Raw genomic sequence first — 19870 nt, 5'->3', positions numbered from 1 at the left:
GGCATTAGCCTCATCTGATCAAACGTCTTTTGTGACAACACTCCTTAGGTGACCTTGCAAGCAGGCCAGCCTATTCTTGAACCCCAGTCCCACCACGTACTGCAGCTGCATTGTGGGCAGGTTTCAGAACCCTTCGATCCTCATCTTCCTCACTTGAAAAGAGGGGAAGGTAAAATTTCTCCTGCCAGGCTGTGGGCATTACAATGAGATGACCTACACACAGAACTTGTGACTGCTGCTCTTGTAACAGTGATGGTCCCCCTAATTGAAGGCTCACCATAACTCTTGTATTCTGAGCAACTTTTCTGGATTTCAGGTACCCTGCCCAGGTAGTAAGGAATCCAGAAATACATTCTTCGAGTGTTGCCTGCTTTATCAAACCATATCTGCTGTAGAATCATGTCTGAGGGATGAAAGCTGAAACATGCACCCTACATAAAGACTGTGGAAAGACTGGGGATGACTTAGAGCACTGTCTCAGGGATTCCATGCAGACCACATTCAGTGTCATGCCTCATCCTGGTCAAGAGAGCTTGCCCTACTATAGCTTAATAGCTATAGGATGGCACCTGAGTGACTCTCTATCAACCTTTGTCATTCCTGGGGATTTTTTTTTTTTTTTTTTTTTTTTTTTTTTGGTGGGGGTTTTTGGTTGGTTGGTTGGTTTTGGTACAGGGATTGAATCCAGGGGTACTTAAGCACTGAGTCACATCCCCTGCCCTTTTTATTTTTTATTCTGAGTTAGGGGCCCATTCAGTTACTGAGGCTCATCTTAAACTTGCCATCCTCCTTCCTCAGCCTCCCAAGTCACTGGAATTACAGGCATATGCCACCATGCCCAGTAGGATATAGCTCTTTTGAATTCAGCCTTTGTTAAAGAAAATAGAGTTAGAGACATAGTAAATGTGGCTATCTTTATTTATCTCTAGGGTAGAAGACATGACCTGTGTACACACACTGTCCTCTTGAGTAGTAGTGAGGCAACAGTAGGACATTTACATGGCTTTGGAAGGTTAGACCTTGAGAGAATTAAGCCCCAATGCTCAGGGAACCCTTTGTATGTCTCAAGGTTGTTTCTCCCCTGGACATTGGGAATGATAATAGTTGGGCACCCTCTTTGGGAGAAGTGAGAAATTAGTCATGTAACTTATTTCTGTGTTTAGATGAGGGTCCCTGGTTGAGAAAGGCTTTCAGTAATAGGACCAGATGAGCAAGGATGAGGCTGTCAGGGAAGAAGGTGCTTGAGTGCACCTCATAGATTTGCTATGAGGAGTCAGGAAGGAGGTGAGGCAGTCTGTTTTCGAGCCCCTTTAGGGAACAACTGACACACCAGCTGGTTATACTAACTCCTGTGGATTCATAGCATTGTTTGCTGTGCAGTATTGATACCCATTAGCTTCTCAGTTGTTGGTAAATTTCTTCTTCCGTAAGAGCCTTGATTCATTTTGGTAACATAAACTATGGAAGTCTTGGTACCAAAACATCTCTGTGCTCATTGATAAAATGGAAGTAGAATTAGAGTGCCCCCAAAATATGTCAGGTGCCCAGATTGCCATCTTTAAGACCTGGTAGGGTTGGCCACTCTGCCCATGAAGAGCAGACAGCTGGTGCGGTGCTCGTAGACCAAGAACAGAAAGGGTCTGTCGACAGTGAAACGAACTTGAGTGGACAATGGCATGAATCCCACTGTGGTCACAGCCGCAGCCTGGGTGCCCTCTTCATTCACTGTGATGGTACCTTGGTGCTTGAACTGTTTCAAATTGGAAAGGAAAAGTGTTAGATTCTGTAGGTTGGTACGTAGAGGAATAGAGCATCTGGTGGAGTCTAATCTTCAGAAATAAAGGTCCAAAAACCACACATGTAGCAAAAATTACAACTGGTCAAAATTACCCTTGAAAATTTCTTTCATCATATGTCAATTGCAGTTAATTGTGCTTAGAGGCCATGTTATATCACAAATACTTACCTGTACACTCTAGAACCACATTCATCTTGGTTGCGACCACAGTCTGAAAAGCTTTGGGAGCCAAGTCAGCTGCTGCTGACCCATATCCTCCTCAAAGTCTGGGGTGCACATCCACTAGGTGGACAGGGGCCTGAATTTGCCACAACATTTTGTCTGGTATTCACTTTCTTTTGCTAAGTGCCTATTTGTTGGATTATGAAGTTAAATGTGTGTATAGTGCATTTTCTCTATATGTGTTTAATGGGTCTATCACAATTTGAGCAGATAGGAGCACACACCTCTTCTTTCTTGGGTGTAAACAGGAACAGGACTTATTCCAAGGCTGTTCCTGTGACCACCCTGCCCAGTAAGCAACTGTCAATTGTGCTGCCTTCCCTAGCTGGTACCTGCAGAACTGAATACTTTGTGTGCTACAGCTAGACCCAGGAGCAGCTTCAGCAGCCCTGTCCTGGGAAATGAGACTGGATGGAGGTAGGCTGGGAAGGGACAGATGGAGATGGGAGTTGGGCTGTGACTGACCCTTAGACCAGTGTAGACAAAGGAGCAGTTACCAGGTCAATGGTGATCCTTTGGTCTGAGATTCCTGACATGTTGCCATTTTTGCCAAATAGCTCTATGATTCCCATTGACTTCAGGGCCTCCACCAGATTGTAGTTCTTCTCCAGCTTGAATTTAGGCAGAAGTACTTCTCGAGTTCTAGTAAGAGAAAAAGAAGAGGCTCAGGTTTAGTGAATCACAAATCACAAAAGAATCATGTTTTTCCTGTTGAATGTGCACACCCTACCATGGGTTGCATTTACCATAGAATTAACATATCACTTGTTAAAATTTATATCCTGGTACTGTCAGTTGAGGATTTTGGAAAGACTACTTACTGGAATTCCAATTACAGTCAGCCCTTTGTTTCCATGGGTTCTGTATCCATGGGTTCCATCAACCACAGACTGAAAATTTTAGGAGGCACAGTTGCATCTGTTCTGAACATGTATAGACTTTTTGTTCTCATCATTGTTCCCTAAACAATTTAGTACATCAGCTATTTACATTGCATTTACATTGTACCAGGTATCATATAAATAAGGTAGAGATTATTTAAAGTATATCAGAGGATTGCATAGGTTTTATACAAATATTTATCATTTTATATAAGGGACTTGATTGATATCCTTTACCAGGGGATAGTTTCTGAGAATGGGAGGATGGGAAGGGTTTTCTGGGAATGTTGATCTGGTGGGTGGTGTGTGGGTAAGACTAAGAATGGCACTGGTAGGCTAGTTTGGCCTCCTTGGGTTCAGGGTAGAAGTAGGGGCATGGAGGTTAGGAACGAAGTAGGTACAGAAGGGAATTTTAAAGGAAAAATCCATAAGACTTGATACTGAGAGGCCACCTGGGGAAATTACCTTCCTCTAAGAACATGCTTCTTTTTTAAAATATTTTTTTAGATGTTGATAGGCTTTTATTTTATTCATTCACTTATATGTCATGCTGAGAATCAAACCCAGTGCCTCACACATGCTAGGCAAGCACTCTACCACTGAGCCACAATCCCAGCCCCAAGAACGTGCTTCTTGGTTTTGCTGCATTTCTCTGTACTCTTGTTCTATTAGGCGCCCTAAACCAGATTTTCTTATTCATATTGGCCTAAGTAGTATCCAGTAAAACAGAAGTGTGACTGACCTCATCATTCATTCTGCCATGATCCAATAATAGTCTCAGTAAATATTTAAAATCTGCAGTTTTAACTATTGAGTAGTAAGTAATAATAGAAGAAAATCATGAATCACAAATCCTCGGTGAGTTAAGAGAACTTCAGAATTACCTGGGTAGAAAAAGGGAGAGCTAATCTTTGTTGAATTCCTCCTAGTGATATCCTAGGGTACATCACTTAATTCTGTTTATTTCTCACCTTGACCTCTGGCAAGTAAAAGAATTATCACCATTTTTAGGTTCACGGAACTGGGCTTAAAATCACAAAGCAAATATGTAGCAGAGCTGGGATAATTATTCCCAAGCTAACTCGAAACCACCTGCCTTCTGAAATTGACCTATGGAAAGCAGATGTGTTGCTCATAAGAGCTCTCTGATCATCTCATTGAGCAAGAAATTTGGACTGAATTAGAGTAGCCTGTATGGCATTCTTGGGTAGTTAAGCATATTTCTCCCTTAAAAAAAAATGACCAGAGTTTCAGAAGTCCTGGGCACCCCCAGCCTCTAGGAACTCAAAAGAACAAACACCTGGAAGTACCTGTTTGTCATGCTTTTTTGCCATCTTTCTACCACCTGTGGTGTCAGCTGTGCTTCAAGGGTCTTCATCCCTGATAGCTTGTGCGGGACCACAATTAGCATGCTGATGCCTCCTACATACTCCAACTGAAGAACATCACAGTCAAGTTCCTGGTCATTTGCTGCAAGGAAGTTCCCCTTGGTCTGCATCATGGAAACCTTGACCACCTCTCGCTCATTCAGCCGGAAGTTGTGGTTGTGTGTCATTTCCACTGGGAATTTATTCACCCAGGATCCTTAAAATCAAAAGAAGCAGGGAACTATTAAGATGTTTCTTTAGAACAATGGTCCCCAACCTTAATGATGTGTCCAGATTCCTTGGAGGGCTTTCAGGACCCATCTCCAGAGTTTCTCATTCTCAGGTTTGGTTTGGGCTGAGAATTTGCATTTCCAGCAAGAGATTAAATAGACTAGAATGGATTTGGGGTTAGATTCTGACACTAAATAGCTGTTTGACCCTGGCAAGACATCTAACTTGTCTGGGCCTCTTGAGGAAAGTTACTTGTAAAATGAGTAACTTAGAGCTTCTTTTAGCTCTGTATTGGTGGCTCTCATCCCTCACACTGAGATTTAGCAGCATTTGGCAGGACACATGGGTGATGTGGTATTTCCCTCAGGATCTTCACTGTAGATTGTGTTTCTTTGCAGTACTGGGAATTGAACTTAGGGGTGCTTTACCGCTGGTGCTTTACCCAACCCTTTTTTATTTTATTTTTTATTTTTTATTTTGAGACAAGTTCTCACTAAGTTGCCCAAACTGACCTCAAACTTTTGATCTTTCTGCTTCAACCTCCCGAGTTGCTAGGATTATCAACCTGTGACACCATGCCCAGTTTCACTACAGATTTGGATGCAGTGCTGTGTATACAGTAATAAGTCTGTTCTATTTTAGCTCTAAGATGCTAATAATAGCTCTAAGATAACTAGTAATAATTGGTGACACATTGATGACTGGTGATATGCCACTCATCTAAGCACCTTTCTGTATTACCTTCATTTTCTGCTCCCAGAAACTACATGAGATGGGTGCTTTTATTATTATTCCCTTTTTGTGAATGAGAAAACAGACAAACTAAGTGAAATAACTTGTTAAAGATTTCCAGCTGGTGGGTCAACAACCTAGATGAGATAAGCAGGCAGTGTCTGTATAGGTCTAACACCAGACAGCTTCTGTCTGATCATAGCTATAGCTTAGTTGCCTCTTCTAAATCTGCCTCACCCAGGGGTTTCTCAACTACAGCAGTATTGACATCTGGACCAGGTAATACTCTTGGTGTGGGGAGTTTTCTGTGTATTATAGAGCATTTAGCAGCATCTCTGGCCTCTCTCCATGAAATATCAGCAGTGCTTCCCCCACCTCCTCAGGTCATGATAATTCCAACTATCTCCAGACATCTGTCCTGGACCCCACAGGGAAATCACTGCTCTTTCCAGCTTTGATAGGAAGAAAGCCCTTGAGAAGTTACACTAAAGTGATTCAAACATTTGTAATTAAAAATCAGATTAGTAATAGATTTGGGAGCTAGAAATTGAAATTATACTTCTAGAGTCTCCTCTCCTTTGAGAAGCACCCTTAAAAGATTTGTTGATACTAGCAGTTGATCTTTTCAATTCCCAGCATTGGATTAAGTGACCCCATGTCAGTGTGATCAGAATGTTGAGCATATGTTTGCTAATTAATGCTTTATTGTCATATGGGTTACTGTGTTCAGGAGATAAACTGACCACACCTAGTCATTTCTCTACCCCCATGCTGACAGAAATGGCCACCTGTCCCTGAACTCAGGCCAGGGCTAATGCAGAGGCCTCAAGTGATATGGAGGCTCCTGACAAACTGGTAAGACTGAGGACTTTGATGCTGTCAAATGTTTTCCACTTATGTGTTCTAAAGTCATTTCTTTTCTTTTTAAATTATTTTTTATATATTTTTAGTTTTTGATGGACCTTTATTTTATTCATTTATTTATATGTAGAGCTGAGAATCAAACCCAGTGCCTCACACATACTAGGTAAGCGCTCCCACTAGTAAGCCACAGCCCCAGCCCTAAAGTCATTTCTAAGCATAGGTTAATTGCTTCTGAAATAAATGTCACTAGCTATGTTATGCTATTATTATAATGCGTAGTTTGACTCACTTGAATTCATTGCCATTTGCCCCACACTGTGCTGAATGTTACATCCTAGTCTCTTTGGATCTCCCTACAGCCCTGTCAGATGCCTTTTCTAAATCTGCCACTATGATATCACCTCTTTGATAAAGATAGGAAACCAAGTCAAAGTTGTTGAATGACTTGCCCAAGTTCACACAAATGAGAAGTGGTGAAACCAGGGCTTAGGCTCCTGTTTGCCCAATTTAAGAATTTATAACCAGGTCTGGGGTTGTAGCTCAGTGGTAGAGCACTTGTCTAGCCATGTGTGAGGCACTGGGTTCAGTCCTCAGCACCACATGAAAAATAAATAAATTAATTCAATTAAATAATGGTAATAAATAAATAAAATCTTATAACTAGTGATAAAAAGAATGTATGTTCATCAGATACACTATATGTATGTGTGTATGTTGCTATTTTTTAGTCTGTTGCAAACTGGGTTGACACTCAGCCTTTGATTCCAGCTGGCATTGTGCCTGGCTCAGGGTGGAAGGCCAGGGGTCAAATCTCAGCACTCTAGACCATCCTGAATCCTTGGCCTCCTTAATCCTACTTCACAGCCCATCTGGCAGGATGCCTGCCTTGCAGAGCTGCTGGGGGACCTTAGCCTGGGCACAGAAAAGGATATACCCCTTTCTTTGGGGTATACCATGAGGTCTTAGCCTCACCTCCACCAAGCAAAAGCCAGGAGACAGCCTTTGTCCTTTGCATTCCTGGGTTGCTGTACAATTGTTGGAGCTAACAGGAATCATTGGCCTCCCAATAATTGTGTCCTCATTGGTGTCTGGTAGCTATTGATGGCAAAATGGAGAGACCTGGTCATTCAGGTTCCAGTAAGAGATGTGGCTATTACAAATACATATTCCTTTATTTCTAGGATTCCAAGGCATGTGTGTATGCACATGCATGTGTGTGCATGTGTGTGTGTGTGTGTTGGAGGGGTAGTAACCTCCTTAAAAAGTGTCCTTATGCCTGGTCCAGAACCACTGCTCAAGAAATAGTGGTTCATTTCTCTACCTCTACCTGCCCATAAGAACAAAAGTATCTTGAAACAGAGTTTTAGTTTTTAATGTTATTTACTCTAGCTGAACAGTTCAGAGACACATGTCCTTCACCTTTTGTCCATATTTCTGTTTCCTGATAATTAGGAGAAGAATGAAGAAACTGAAATCCAGGTTGGCCAAATGCTAATTTTTTTTTTTTTTTTTTTTTTTTTTTTTGCATTGTGTCTTCCAATTTAATGAATCTCTGGAGATGGCCTCCCTGGGTACAATATTGACTCTGCCCCTTACTAACCATGTGCCCTTGGAACATCCTCTTAATTCTTGGTGTCTTGGTGGCTTTGTCTGTAAAATAGGAACCCCATTAATCATGTTGACCTCAGATATGGTGAAGTTCCAATGAGCATAAAGCTCAGAGTTAGGGCTCAGTAGCTGTCACCTCATCGTGATCTTCCTTGTCCCTGTATCTGAGTCAACCCTGTAGACAGATCTGTTTTCTTGGAAAAATTATAGCTAGAATATAGCTCTTGACATTCAGTCTAGAAAGAGCACAATTTGAATTTGCTTTGAGAACTGTAAAGCTACTTCTTACCTTTGAAGTATATGCAGTTAAGAATCATCATCTGAATAGTAGGGTCTATATTTGCTAGAGCTTCTTTTATGAGACCTTTGGTGAGCTTCAGAATGTGGTCGTTAGTTTTAGAAATGAAGGCAGGATCTGAGAAGTCAGCTGCCTGGGCCTCAGCGAAGTAGTATTCTCTCACTTTAGTTTTGAAGTCATCCAGGATAGGAAACTGCTCTTTGACATAAAGGTTGTTGACTGACCTAAGTGTGTACCCAAAGTTCCTCCTGAAGAGGCGATGAGTCAGCTTGCGGAAGAGATTATGAATCGTTGTGATCTCATACTTGTTACTAGCATTAACAAAGTCTTTAAAATGCAAAACCGAGTGCACTTGTTCATGGGTCTCCCCCTTCAGGCCTAAGGAAATCATCCCCATTGCAGTAGAAATGCCAACAGGTGCTATAAAGATGTTATCAAAAGTGTTGGTCAGGTTCTTCAGTGATCTGTAAAGGTTGAAGGCAAACTTTGCATTAAGGATGTTAAGACGCTGGATCCGGCTCTTGCCTTGGAAAAGCTGCAGGATGTTCCCAGCACTTGATTCTATTGGGGAAACTGCATCAATTATATAAATGTAGTCATCATCTTCACTGAATAACTTTTCCAGATCCAGGTAATCGTCGTCTTCCTCCCCCTCTGGAATCCAGTCATTGGTGACTGTGTTTTCTTTGTGAAAGTCAGCAGGCAAAAGGGGCATGCTCACATTTTTATTATTGAGCTGACCTGTGAGATCTTTGCTTCCACCAAACACAGATGTTATGATGAGGAAAATGAAAAGAGGGTAGAAGGGGTGTTTCATTTTGGCAGAGCTAAAGCTGTGAGGGAAAACAAGATGACATGTTGAAAGGTGGCCTAGCTGGCCCCCACTCTGTTGCAGTTCAGATGGCAGATTAATTGCAGCTTTGACCCAGGAAGAGGCTCTCCCTTAAAGCATCAGTTCTTAAACTGTTGAGGATTCTGAACTTAAACAGAATCTGATGAAAATAAACATACACCATACATTTTATGTGCTTTGTAAATCTCCCATGGGATTCATGGGCCCCTGGATGAAAATCCTTTCTCTAAAAGTTTGCAAAACTAACATTCTAGAATCCCAGGGGTTGAGGGCCCCTGGATGAAAATCCCTTCTCTAAAAGTTTGCAAAACTAACATTCTAGAATCCCAGGGGTTGAGGGCCCCTGGATGAAAATCCCTTCTCTAAAAGTTTGCAAAACTAACATTCTAGAATCCAAGGGGTTCAGAAGAGCCAGAAAGAAGTTTCTTTTTCATTCATTCTCCAAATATTGTCTTCTGTCTCTAAAAAGCATATCAGGTAATAGAGGCATGAAGGTCTTCCCTACCGAGAGTTTCATGAGCCAAACTCATGGGACAGATGCGTAGTAATTTGAGGGTTCTCAAAACTCAAAGCAAAGCATGTGGGACAGGAAAAGGAATGTGACTTCCTTCACTTCATGTAGTGGTAGTAGGGGTTCCCAGACCCAGAATTGTGGAAGCTTCACCTAAAGGTGAAGCTTGAGTGGGCACCTGGGACAGGAGAGGAATTTCTAATAGAGGTACTCAGTCCTGTCTCTTCAACCCAGATACTCCACCTATAGGATAGGGGTGTTGTGGGAAAATGTGCATGGGCTAGGCTTTCTGAAAACAGATATTCTAAAGATATTCGAAATTTGTGCAGTCATTTGGGGTTAGTTTGTATAAGATCTGGAACTTGTCTGTAATGCCAGGACTCCCTTAGGGCCTGGTGAGGATGTGATTGGTGGCCTGGCAGCCCCAAAGGCTATTAATAAGGTTATGGAACTTGCTACAGGTATACTTTGCTGTCAGGAAAAGCCCAGTCTTTTCTACTGCTTCTACTGTAATCTCAGCAGGCAGACAAGGTCTGTGTGAGGGCAATGTAGGATGTCCCTAAAGACCTAGGGACACTCCTTTTATTTTAAGTAAACAAGATAAGTATTTAACATGTATCCACAGATATATGTTAGCTTATCTTTATCTACTCATCCCCTTCCTTATTCCAAGGAGGTTTTGTCTTGGCTTGTGAAATTTATTTTGGCTGCCAAACGGCTTTGTCTTGCTCTTTCTTATTCCAATTTATTAACTGCATCCTGGGTAGATGAGCAATTGTTTGATGCTTCCTTATTTCACCAGATAGTGGTCATAAATATTTGTAATGCTGACCCAGGCAGGTAGTCCATAATCCCAACTTTTTCTGATCTCTCCAGAAAGAATTGTATTTTGTTAAGCTTGTTGTGTGCCTGTTCCTATTTCCTGTTGGAATATCTACTACCAGTCTAAGCCATGTAAGAGTTACTGGCTCCTATTACATATTTAAACTTGTTAGGTCTGAGATTGTTAGGGACTAACTGTACAGAAACCCTATTTGAATGCTCATAGTTTTGTTGATGTTGATAATGGCAAGGACAAATGATGGAGCCTCTATTGGATGCCAGGCACATATAAGGTATTTTGTGTAAATTAACTCTACCCTTCTATTTCATATATCAGGAGATTAAGCCTTTTTTTTTTTTTCTATGGCTAATAAATGGCAGTGGTTTGGACTGGGGGTGTAGCTTAGTGGTAGAGTGCTTGCTTAGCATGCTTAAGCCCACATTTGATCCCCAGCACTGCAATGAATGAATGAATGAACAATTCGATTAGAACCAAGTTGGCTGAGCACCCCCACACACATGTCAAGTTCTCTGCCTGCCTCGTTTGTCCTGAAGTACCAAGACACTCCCAAATTGGTTGGGGAATAGTTCCTACCAGTTTTCCAACTTCGATCCTCTCCCTGCAATATTGTTTAAAAAAAAAAAAAGTCAACTCCAGCATTGTTTTAATAATAACTGAGAGACTTTGGGATTGCACATTTTGGAGAAGAAAGTCATAGTTTCTGAACTTGAGAATGTCTGTTGTCTTTTCCAACCTTCCATCTTAGTACCTTACTGAGGCACGGCCTCATGTAGTTTGCGTGGGTGAAGCAATTTCTAGAAAGGATTTCTAGTGTGTATGGCTGCAAATAGAATGAGACTCAGTTTCCAAATTGAATCAGCCATGGGTATCTTTGGCAATGAACTTCATAAAGTTAAAAGTAAAGAAAATGAGTAACTTTAGTGGAAGTCTCCTCACTTGACTAAACTTTAAAGTGTTCTTTTCAGAAAAAAAATAAGGTTAAAGAAAAAAACAGAAACCAACTTGAATTAATAAGGATTCCGGAAAATGAATCTGAGGCCAGACAGGGAGGCAGACTGAAGACATTCATGTTCTTTTTTTCTTTTTCTTTTTTAAATTTATTATACTGGAATTGGACCCAGGGGACATTCGTGTTTTTTTCCTGATATTCAGAGAGTATTTTTGGAAACTTCTTATACCCTAGTCCTACATTATATGATTAAAAACCAAAAATAGTTTTCATTTGCCCTGAGAAAGGAGAAAATATCTCTGATTTTTTTATGGGTTGAAAAATTTAAGAATCTAAAAATTAAATCTTCCTACCATTTTGTTATTTAGTATAATAAAAACTATAATATAAGAAATTTAAAAACTATCACTAGGTTGTGTTTAAATTCAGATTACTATCTTTGAAGAGAAGCAATATTCTTTTACATTTTTTTGTTTTAGTTGTAATGGACACAAAACCTTTTTTATTTATGTATTTTTAAGTGGTGCTGAGGATCGAACCCAGTGCCTCATACGTGCAAGGCAAGTACTCTACCACTGAGCTACAACCCCAGCCCCAAGAAGTAATGTTTTTTTAAGATAAATTTTAAGACATTAATTTTTCTAAGGACTTCATATGGTGCTTTCTCTTTAGTTACATGCATCAGAGCAGAACACCTGAAAACTGTTATCCTTCTCCGAGCAGCTCATTAACTCCAGGTCCAAACAGAGCAAGTGGAATAGGAGAGAAATAGCTGCCTGGAGTTTGGAAAGTTTTATTCTGAAATAACTTCAAACTTACTGAAAAGGTAAAAGAATAAAGTAGTAGAGCAATTCCTGTACCCCCTTTTCCCAGATTCATCAGATGTTTACATTTTGGGACATTTGCTTTATACTTTCTCTCCATATATAAGTGTATATGTGTATGTACAAATGTGTATACACACACAGGCATACATACGCAAATTATTTTCTGAACCATTTGAGATTAGATCTCTTCTCTCGTGCCCCTTTAACCTTTAATACTAATACTTTAGGGGAAAATGTGTAAGACAAGGATATTCTCATACATAAAGCATAGAATAGTTATCCAATTTAAATAATTTAACATAGATACTTTTATTTCTTACATAGTTCCTATTATAGTTTTGTCGATTGTCCCACTGTTGTAACTGATAGAATTATATAAGGGACAGATTAAAAATTTTAAACACTTTTCCACTTCTTAGTGTGGAAAGCTTCTGCATTTGCACATTGATAAAGAAAGGATTGAGTTGCTCATCTCTAAACACCAAAAATTAGAATTTATAATCAGCAGAAATGTTAGAAACTGAACTTACCTCTTTCCTTCTGAGCAGCAGCTTTACAGAGATGAAATCAACCAGGGTCACCAGTGGAGTTCCAATGTGAACTTTGGTGCTGGGCTGTTGCATATTTTCCAAAGTAAATATGTCCCAGTTCAAACACCACCCAACTAGCTTTGTCAGCACAAACCACCTCAGCTGTGTCTTTGATCATTACTTAGTGACTGGCGACTCCCAGGCTTCAGTTTTTCTGTCACCGAGATTTTTAATGTGAATGTCATTGTCACACACAGCCTTGGTTCAGGAGCAGCCTTCACTGAAGCTAGCACATAATCTAAGGCACTCTTCAGACTTCTGGAGGCTAGGCTGCACTTTCAGAGAGGTTGTAATGCGCCCCACAAAATAGAGGTCACATGTGTGACCTACTATTGTGTCTTCCCTCTCTGAGATGATCATCTTCTGACTTAGCCCTGACCACCAAGGCAGATGTGACTGTTTTGGCTGTGAGGTGGGTGTCCCTATTCTTCTGTGAGCTTATTCCTCAGTGAAAAGTGGAGCCGGAAATAAGATCGGTGTCTTATACAAAATAAGGATACTATTGCATAGGCCTTTCTTCAATCAAGGGTCACTGTTCATTACTAGAATCGCAGCCCAGCTCTCCTGATTATTGTGGGACAGTTGAGGATATTGCTCAGCTGTGCTTCCCAAACCCAAGTCCACTTAGATACTCATGGGGATCTGTGGAGCTGTAATTTTTAAAATTTATGTTGTTATGATCTAAAAAGTTATCAGAATATTCTGTATTATGTAGGAAACCAGCTTATTACAAAACACTGCTTTCTGATTTGGGTACCTATGAGTGTGTTTGGGAAATCAACTAGTCTTGAGTCTCAGGCAAAAGAATGTACAGGTGTTTGAGGGACTGTGGGTGTGTCTCAGTTGCTACTTGAGAGATGCTAACATATAAAGACCATTGTGCTCAGGACATGGAAAGTGTGTTTGGGTCTGGGTCCAGCATAGCATTCTAACTTTAGTCAGATCTGTTCCCCAGAGCCTTTATCTGCTCTATTCAGTCCATCCAGCATGGATACCATTGTGCTTCTCTGAGAGGCTCTTCCCTGTGTCCAGACTCCTCCTGGGGCTCAGACTCACAAACTCTGCTCCCTGTTCTTAACTTTCACACATGCTAAACCTGGTCCCAAGCAGAGCCTTGGCAACTGCAGTTCTTTCTGCTTGGAGCATCTTCTCTGCAAAATGGCACACGGCTGCTGTTCTCCCACTTTTCATGAAACCACACCTACCACCCTGGCTGAAATCATTCTCAGTGTTCTTCCTTCCAAAATGAGGATGGTAATTACACCTACTGGGTGAGGGGGTTATAAAAATTGAGATAAAGGAGTTGGGGGTGTGACTTAGTGGCAGAGTACTTGCCTAGCATGTGTGAGGCATTGGGTTCAATTCTCAGCACTGCATATAAATAAATAAAATAAAGGTCCAGTTTACAATAAAATAAATAGAATTTTTTTTTAAAAAAAGGTTCATTAACAACTAAAAAAAATATTTTAAAAAAATTTGAGATAAAGAATGTGAGGAAAAGCAGACTGGCACCCAGCATACAGTAGATGCTCAGCAAATGGTAACCTTTCTCATTTCACAGAACCTGTATGTATTCACAGAAAAGGTTGAAGAGGTAACATGTTTTCACTTTGTGCTCTGGATACTTCTTTGCTGGAATTTCTATTCTAGGAGTACATATTACTTTTTTCTTTTTTCTGAGTGGTGGAAATCAAACCCATAACCTTACTCATACAAGTCAAGTGCTTTACCACTGAGCCACACACCCCTACCTCTTACTTATTTTGGTGGAGGTGGTGGTGCTGGGGATTTAACTCAGGGGCAGTTAACCACAGAGCTACATCCCCAGCCCTTTTTACTTTTTATTTTGAGACAGGGCTTCACTAAGTTGCTTAGACCCTCACAAAATTGCTAAAACTGGCTTTGAACTTGGGATCTTCCTATCTCAGCCTCGCAAGCCACTGGAATTATAGGCATGTACCAGCTTGCCTGGCTATTTTTTTTTTTTTAATACTATTAATGAGTGATGTTTCCTGCATATTTAGCTTTCTGGTTATGTAACCCACTTTTGAAAAAACTAGATTTCAACCCTTCTTAACACCTTGATGTTTTTGAATCTGTTTCACATTTAAAGGTAAAAGATGTATGTGGTTTGAGCCTCCACCATAAAGTGGTACCACATACTGCACACATACTGCATTGTTTTTGTTCCTGTTTAAAGGTTTGCCTCATGGTCAGATATTTTTTCCCAACTTTTTTTTTTTAAACTGGGAGTTGAAACCAGTGACCCTTAATAGCTGAACTATATCCCTAGCCCTTTTTTTCAATTTTGAGACTGAGTCTCAATAAGTTGCTAAGACTGGTCTTGAACTTGAGATCCTCTTGCCTTAGCCTCCCAAATTGGGATTACAGGTATGCACCATCACATCTGGATTTTCCAACTTTTTAATATGAAATTTAGAAAATTTACAGAGAAGATGGAAGAATTAAATAATGAACATTCATATACCAACTGAAAGCACATGGGGGAAATACAAAAAGAAAGAAAAAAATGGAGGCAGACCTCATGGACCAGCAATGTTTTATTCAGCATCAGAGGGGTACATCTTTGGGGACAAAATGGCTAAAGCCCACCACGAGGGTCTGGTGTAGTCTTAGCAGAACCAGGCCATGGGAGGAGTCAGTTAACTATATCCTTCATTCCAGACTCTGAAAAGGGGTATAATGAATTGGGGCATTGATATTATGTCAGGCTGTTTCCTGCTGTAAAGGACCAACGTAGGGGAACCCCCTTTCAGAATTCTGGGAGAGGACACAGGGATTCGGTGGTTGGCGCTGAACAGGGGTATACATGGAACAAGCTTTGGGGTAACTGCAGGCAATATTTCCTTGTCATGGTTTCAGGAACTCGGATTGTGAACACAGGGAGAATGGCTTTGAGATGTTCCTGGGAGCAGATTTGGTCTAACTGGGTTTCCTTACTAAAAGTTGTTTCTGTATAAAAAGCTATTAAGAGAAGGATGACTATTAAGGAGGATAGAAAGGGGAGTAACCAGGAGGACCACCAGGAATCAGGCAGTTCTTGCCTCCATTGTTTCAGATCTGGTGTGACTATTAAAGATGATATGTAGGAAACATATGGAGAAGGAAGACATTTGGGAGGGGGTCAAACAGTGAATGTCCCTTGAAGCCAGAGATCCCAAATGAAGTCTAGTGATTGAGGAGAAAGGTGAAGGGAAAGTAAATATAATAAATTTTATTTGTCTCTGAGTATTAAGAAAAGGTGAAAGGACATCTGAGAAAGTGACATTAGGAATTTTGGGCAAGAGGATCAGCAGCTTCATGGGAAAAGGGAGTTATTAAGAAATCAAGGTATCAAGGACAAGAGTGAGAAATCACAGGGGCAGAGGGGTTTTTGTTGGAAGAAGAGTGGCAGGGTTTAATGAAGTCTTGCTGGAAGGTAGTTAGGGGATCCAAGAGTTGTGCCTGCAATATTTGGACTCTGGTTGGGAGAAAAGAGAAATGAAGGATGACTGAGAAGATCTGCGAGAGTGTGTGTGATAAGACCGGTAATGGCTAATATAATGTAAATTTTCTGGCTTCAGGGATAAGGAATGCGGTTGTCACTGAAACATTGAGGCATTTGGACCAGCCTTGATAAACTAAGTCTAATTGTTTTGATAGGAATGCAGTGGGGTGGAGAGTATCCCTTGTCTTCTAGTAAAGAACTACCAAGGCTTATCCATGTTCTGAGTAGAGTGATAGGAAAAAAGGCTTGTCAGGGTTTGGTAAGAGAATTCTGGAGAGTAGAAATGGTAGTAGAAAAAGAATGGGAAAATGGAAGAGGATCTAAAAGGTTCCCCTTGGAGACCTCGTAATGAGGTTTGGCTATGAGGGAGAATTTTGGTATCAGATGCAAAAATAGTTTAAAAGGCCTAAGAGGGACAACATGTTCCTTTTGGTGGTCAGCAGGGAAATGTCTTTTAAAGTTTGGAGTCTCTCTGGGGTTATGGTGCAGGAGGTAGGGGTTAATAGGATGCATAAATATTATACCTAAGGGGAGCAGAGTTGAGCCTTAAATTGAGAAACCTGGTGCCCCCAGGAGGCCAGGGAGTTAAGCAGGATGCTAGTGTGATGTGTGAAATATTCTAGTGAAGGGCTACAGAGCAGAAGATGATCTACATACTGCATAAGGTGGCTAGGGGAGAAATTTAGGGTGGCCAGGTCATGTTGGAGAGCTTGGCCAAAGTAGTAGAGACTATCTTGGAAGACTTGAGGGAAAACGGTCCAGGTGAGCTGCTGTGAGTAGTTAGTGTCTGGGTCTGTCCAGGTAAAGGCGAAAAGTGGGCATGAAGGAATGATGAAGGTGTCTTTCAGGTCTAATACTGAGAAATGTGTGGTGGAGGCTGGGATATGAGATAAAAGGGTATAGGGTTGGGCACTACAGGGTGTGTGGGAACAACTGCCCCATTGATTTTTCTGAGGTCCTGTACTAGCCGAAATTGCCCATATTATATTTTTTTATTTTGAGAATGGGAAGTTATGAGGCAAGTGGGTTGGTATAAGGAGTTTGACCTATAATAAATGGGAAATGATGGGCTTCACACCTCTGGGAATTAAGGTGTTAAAGGATATTGGGGAAGGGTTACATAGTGGGACGGGGTCTCTTACTTGGATATGACTGTAGAATGATGTCTTGCTATTTATTTTTTAATTTGGCGGGGGGGTGGGTACCAGCGATTGAACTCAGGGGCACTCGACCACTGAGCCACATCCCCAGCCTTCTTTTGTATTTTATGTGGAGACAGGGCCTCATTGAGTTGCTTAGCACCTTGCTTTTGCTGAGGCTGGCTTTGAATTTGTGATTCTCCTAACTCCCCACCACTGGGATTACAGGCATATGCCACTGGGCCCAGTGGTGTCTTGCTATTGTAGGTTGAGAATTATCCCAGACGGTATGGTTAATCCCAGCAAGCAAAGGATAATTAGAAGGTTTAGGAGGGCAGGGGTTGGGAGGAAGGGGTAGTAGTTCGGGACAAGGCTGCACCTCAGCAGGGTAGCAGCTCTCCCTGTGCAGATTCAGGGCTCCAGCAGCAGCCCAACTACACAACTGGAGGCTTTTGGGGGAAGGCGAGGAGCAGGGAAGTGGGGCCAGTTCATGCAGACCTAAACCCATATCTTCATTCTCCCCAAGACATACCTTACTGAGGGCAATACTGATATGTGCCAGGCATAAAGTGGCCTCTGATCCGGAGGTCTCATAGAAAAACTGGAGGTTCGTTGAAACCAGGAGGGGTAAAAAGAACCCCTAAAACATCTCCTTTCCTAGTCAAGGAACCAAGTAAAAGCATGTAGAAGGGACCTCATGGGCCCTCTATGATTTATTCAGCACTGGAGGAGCCACATCTTCAGGGACAAAATGACCATGGGCCACCACAAGGGTCTGGGTTTTATATGCAGTCTTAGCAGAGCCAGGCCATGGGAAGAGTTACTTACTTTTGCCAGGCCCTTGTGACAGACAGTGGGCAGGGCCAGGTCATGGGAGGAGTTTTGGTGGCAGGATCATTTAGGGCTGGGTGGGAGGACAGGTAGGTAACCATATCCTTCACCAACCACTTCCATAAAACAGTAAATATTTTGCTGTATGTGTTTAATTACATATGTTTATTGGGAGAACACTGTTTCCTGAAATGTCTAAAGGTGAGAGGACAAGAAACACTTCAGCTCTGGACACCTTGTACTTTCCTGGGAAAATCACAGTCTTTGCATATTTTAGACTTGTAGTCCAAGTCAGATTTTTCTGTGGATTTAAAATTTTAAATCTAGGGCCCAGTCAGGATACATGCATTGCATTTGTCTGTCTTGTCTCTTTAGTTTTCTTTATCTATCTTAGTCTTCCCACTTGTCCCCTGACCTTGATTTTTCGTTTTTAGGCACAAGCAATTGTCTCATAGCCTTGCCTTTCCTGTCTTAGGGGGCTAGAAAGGACCTTTTTCATATTACAGCCCTTCTCTGGAAACATCCCAATTCCTTCCTCTTTTTTTTTTTTTTGTACTGGGAATTGAACTCAAGGTTGCTCTGCTGCTAAGCTAAATCCCAGTCTTTTTTATTTTGAGACAGAATCTTGCTATGTTGCTGAGACTGACCTTGAACTTTAAAACCTCAGTCTCCTGAGTTACTGAGATTACAGGGATGTGTCACCATGCCCAGTTCTAACTCCTTTCTGTCTCTTGAAGCACAAGAATAGTTCTCTGCACAGAGTCCTAAACCAGCAACCACTGCATCATGTCTTATCTCTAGATATATCAAAGCACTGCTAGGGCTTTTTCTGAAACTACCTCAGTCTTTCCTTCCTGAGGACTACAGCAGTCTTAGCTGAGATGATAACTGAGGGACCTGGAGGAGTCAGAGGACAGGAGAACCCACAGGGCACTTTTAGGCTGAAACCCTTCTTTCTTTTACCTGTGTCAAAATGTTGAACTTGCCAGCCATTTAAAGCCTCTGTTCCCATTGGGAGTGAAGCATTCTGGAAGCCTAATCTTTTCTATAACTACCAAAGGTAAATTCTCTTTATGAGACATTGGAACCTCTTAACCACATAGATCTTGAAATCTGTTGTCTGGAGATCCCATTGTACCTCCACCATCACTTGGAACCTCATCTTAGGAGGGCCTTTCACAGCAAAAACAATCACTTATTCTTGTAATCACCCTTAGTGTCCACTGGCTGAACTAGAAGTCCCTTATCAAAATGTCCTTTTGTGGTCAATGTTCTGTGCAGCCCTGGGCTTCTTGTCTTGACTCCTTCATCCACTGTTGTCCTCCCCAACAGCCCTCCTCAGTAATCCCTACTGCCTTAGTACCTTCTTAAAGTTCTCCCTGCCCTGCCAGGTCTTGGCCAACTCTCTCCAAAGACACAGCACCCTGGTAGCTTCCAAGGAGAGACCAATCTTCCCACACAGGTTGTTAGAACCCTAGACAAGCATCTGTGTTCTCCCTGTGATTATAAAAGGAAAATATTTATGACAGAAGTCCAAGAAATACAGTCAGTATAGCTGGGAATGGTGGCACACACCTGTAATCCCAGCACTGAGGCAGGTGAATTGGAAGTTCAAGGCTAGTCTTGGCAACTTAATGAGAACTCACCAACTTAGTAAGACCCTGTTTCAAAATAAAAAGGACTAAGGAGGGGCTAGGGAGATAGCTCAGTTGGTAGAGTGCTTGCCTTGCAAGCACAAGGCCATGAGTTCGATCCCCAGCACCACAAAAAAGAAAAAAAAAAGGACTAAGGATATAACTCAATGGTAAAGTACCTCT

At 41.5% G+C, this 19870-nt stretch overlaps 2 protein-coding genes across 2 annotated transcripts in view; one reads left to right on the top strand and one right to left on the bottom strand.

Annotated features, from left to right (window-relative positions):
• Pi4ka (phosphatidylinositol 4-kinase alpha) overlaps positions 1-19870 on the top strand; it is a 139882-nt gene that overhangs the window by 66994 nt on the left and 53018 nt on the right. The window lies entirely within an intron of this gene.
• Serpind1 (serpin family D member 1) lies at positions 901-12582 on the bottom strand. Its single transcript, XM_047560235.1, has 5 exons — positions 12516-12582; positions 7993-8834; positions 4212-4485; positions 2518-2662; positions 901-1750 (listed from the first exon to the last, which is right to left on the bottom strand). Exons 2-5 carry the CDS (start codon positions 8816-8818, stop codon positions 1559-1561), a joined length of 1437 nt encoding a protein of 478 aa, XP_047416191.1. The 5' UTR covers positions 8819-8834; positions 12516-12582; the 3' UTR covers positions 901-1558.

This window comes from Sciurus carolinensis, chromosome 8, assembly GCF_902686445.1.
Source record: "Sciurus carolinensis chromosome 8, mSciCar1.2, whole genome shotgun sequence".
In the NCBI taxonomy this organism is placed as follows: Eukaryota; Metazoa; Chordata; class Mammalia; order Rodentia; family Sciuridae; genus Sciurus; species Sciurus carolinensis.
The sequence above is the reverse complement of the archived record's forward strand: the minus strand, read 5'-3'. Positions and strand labels throughout refer to the sequence as shown.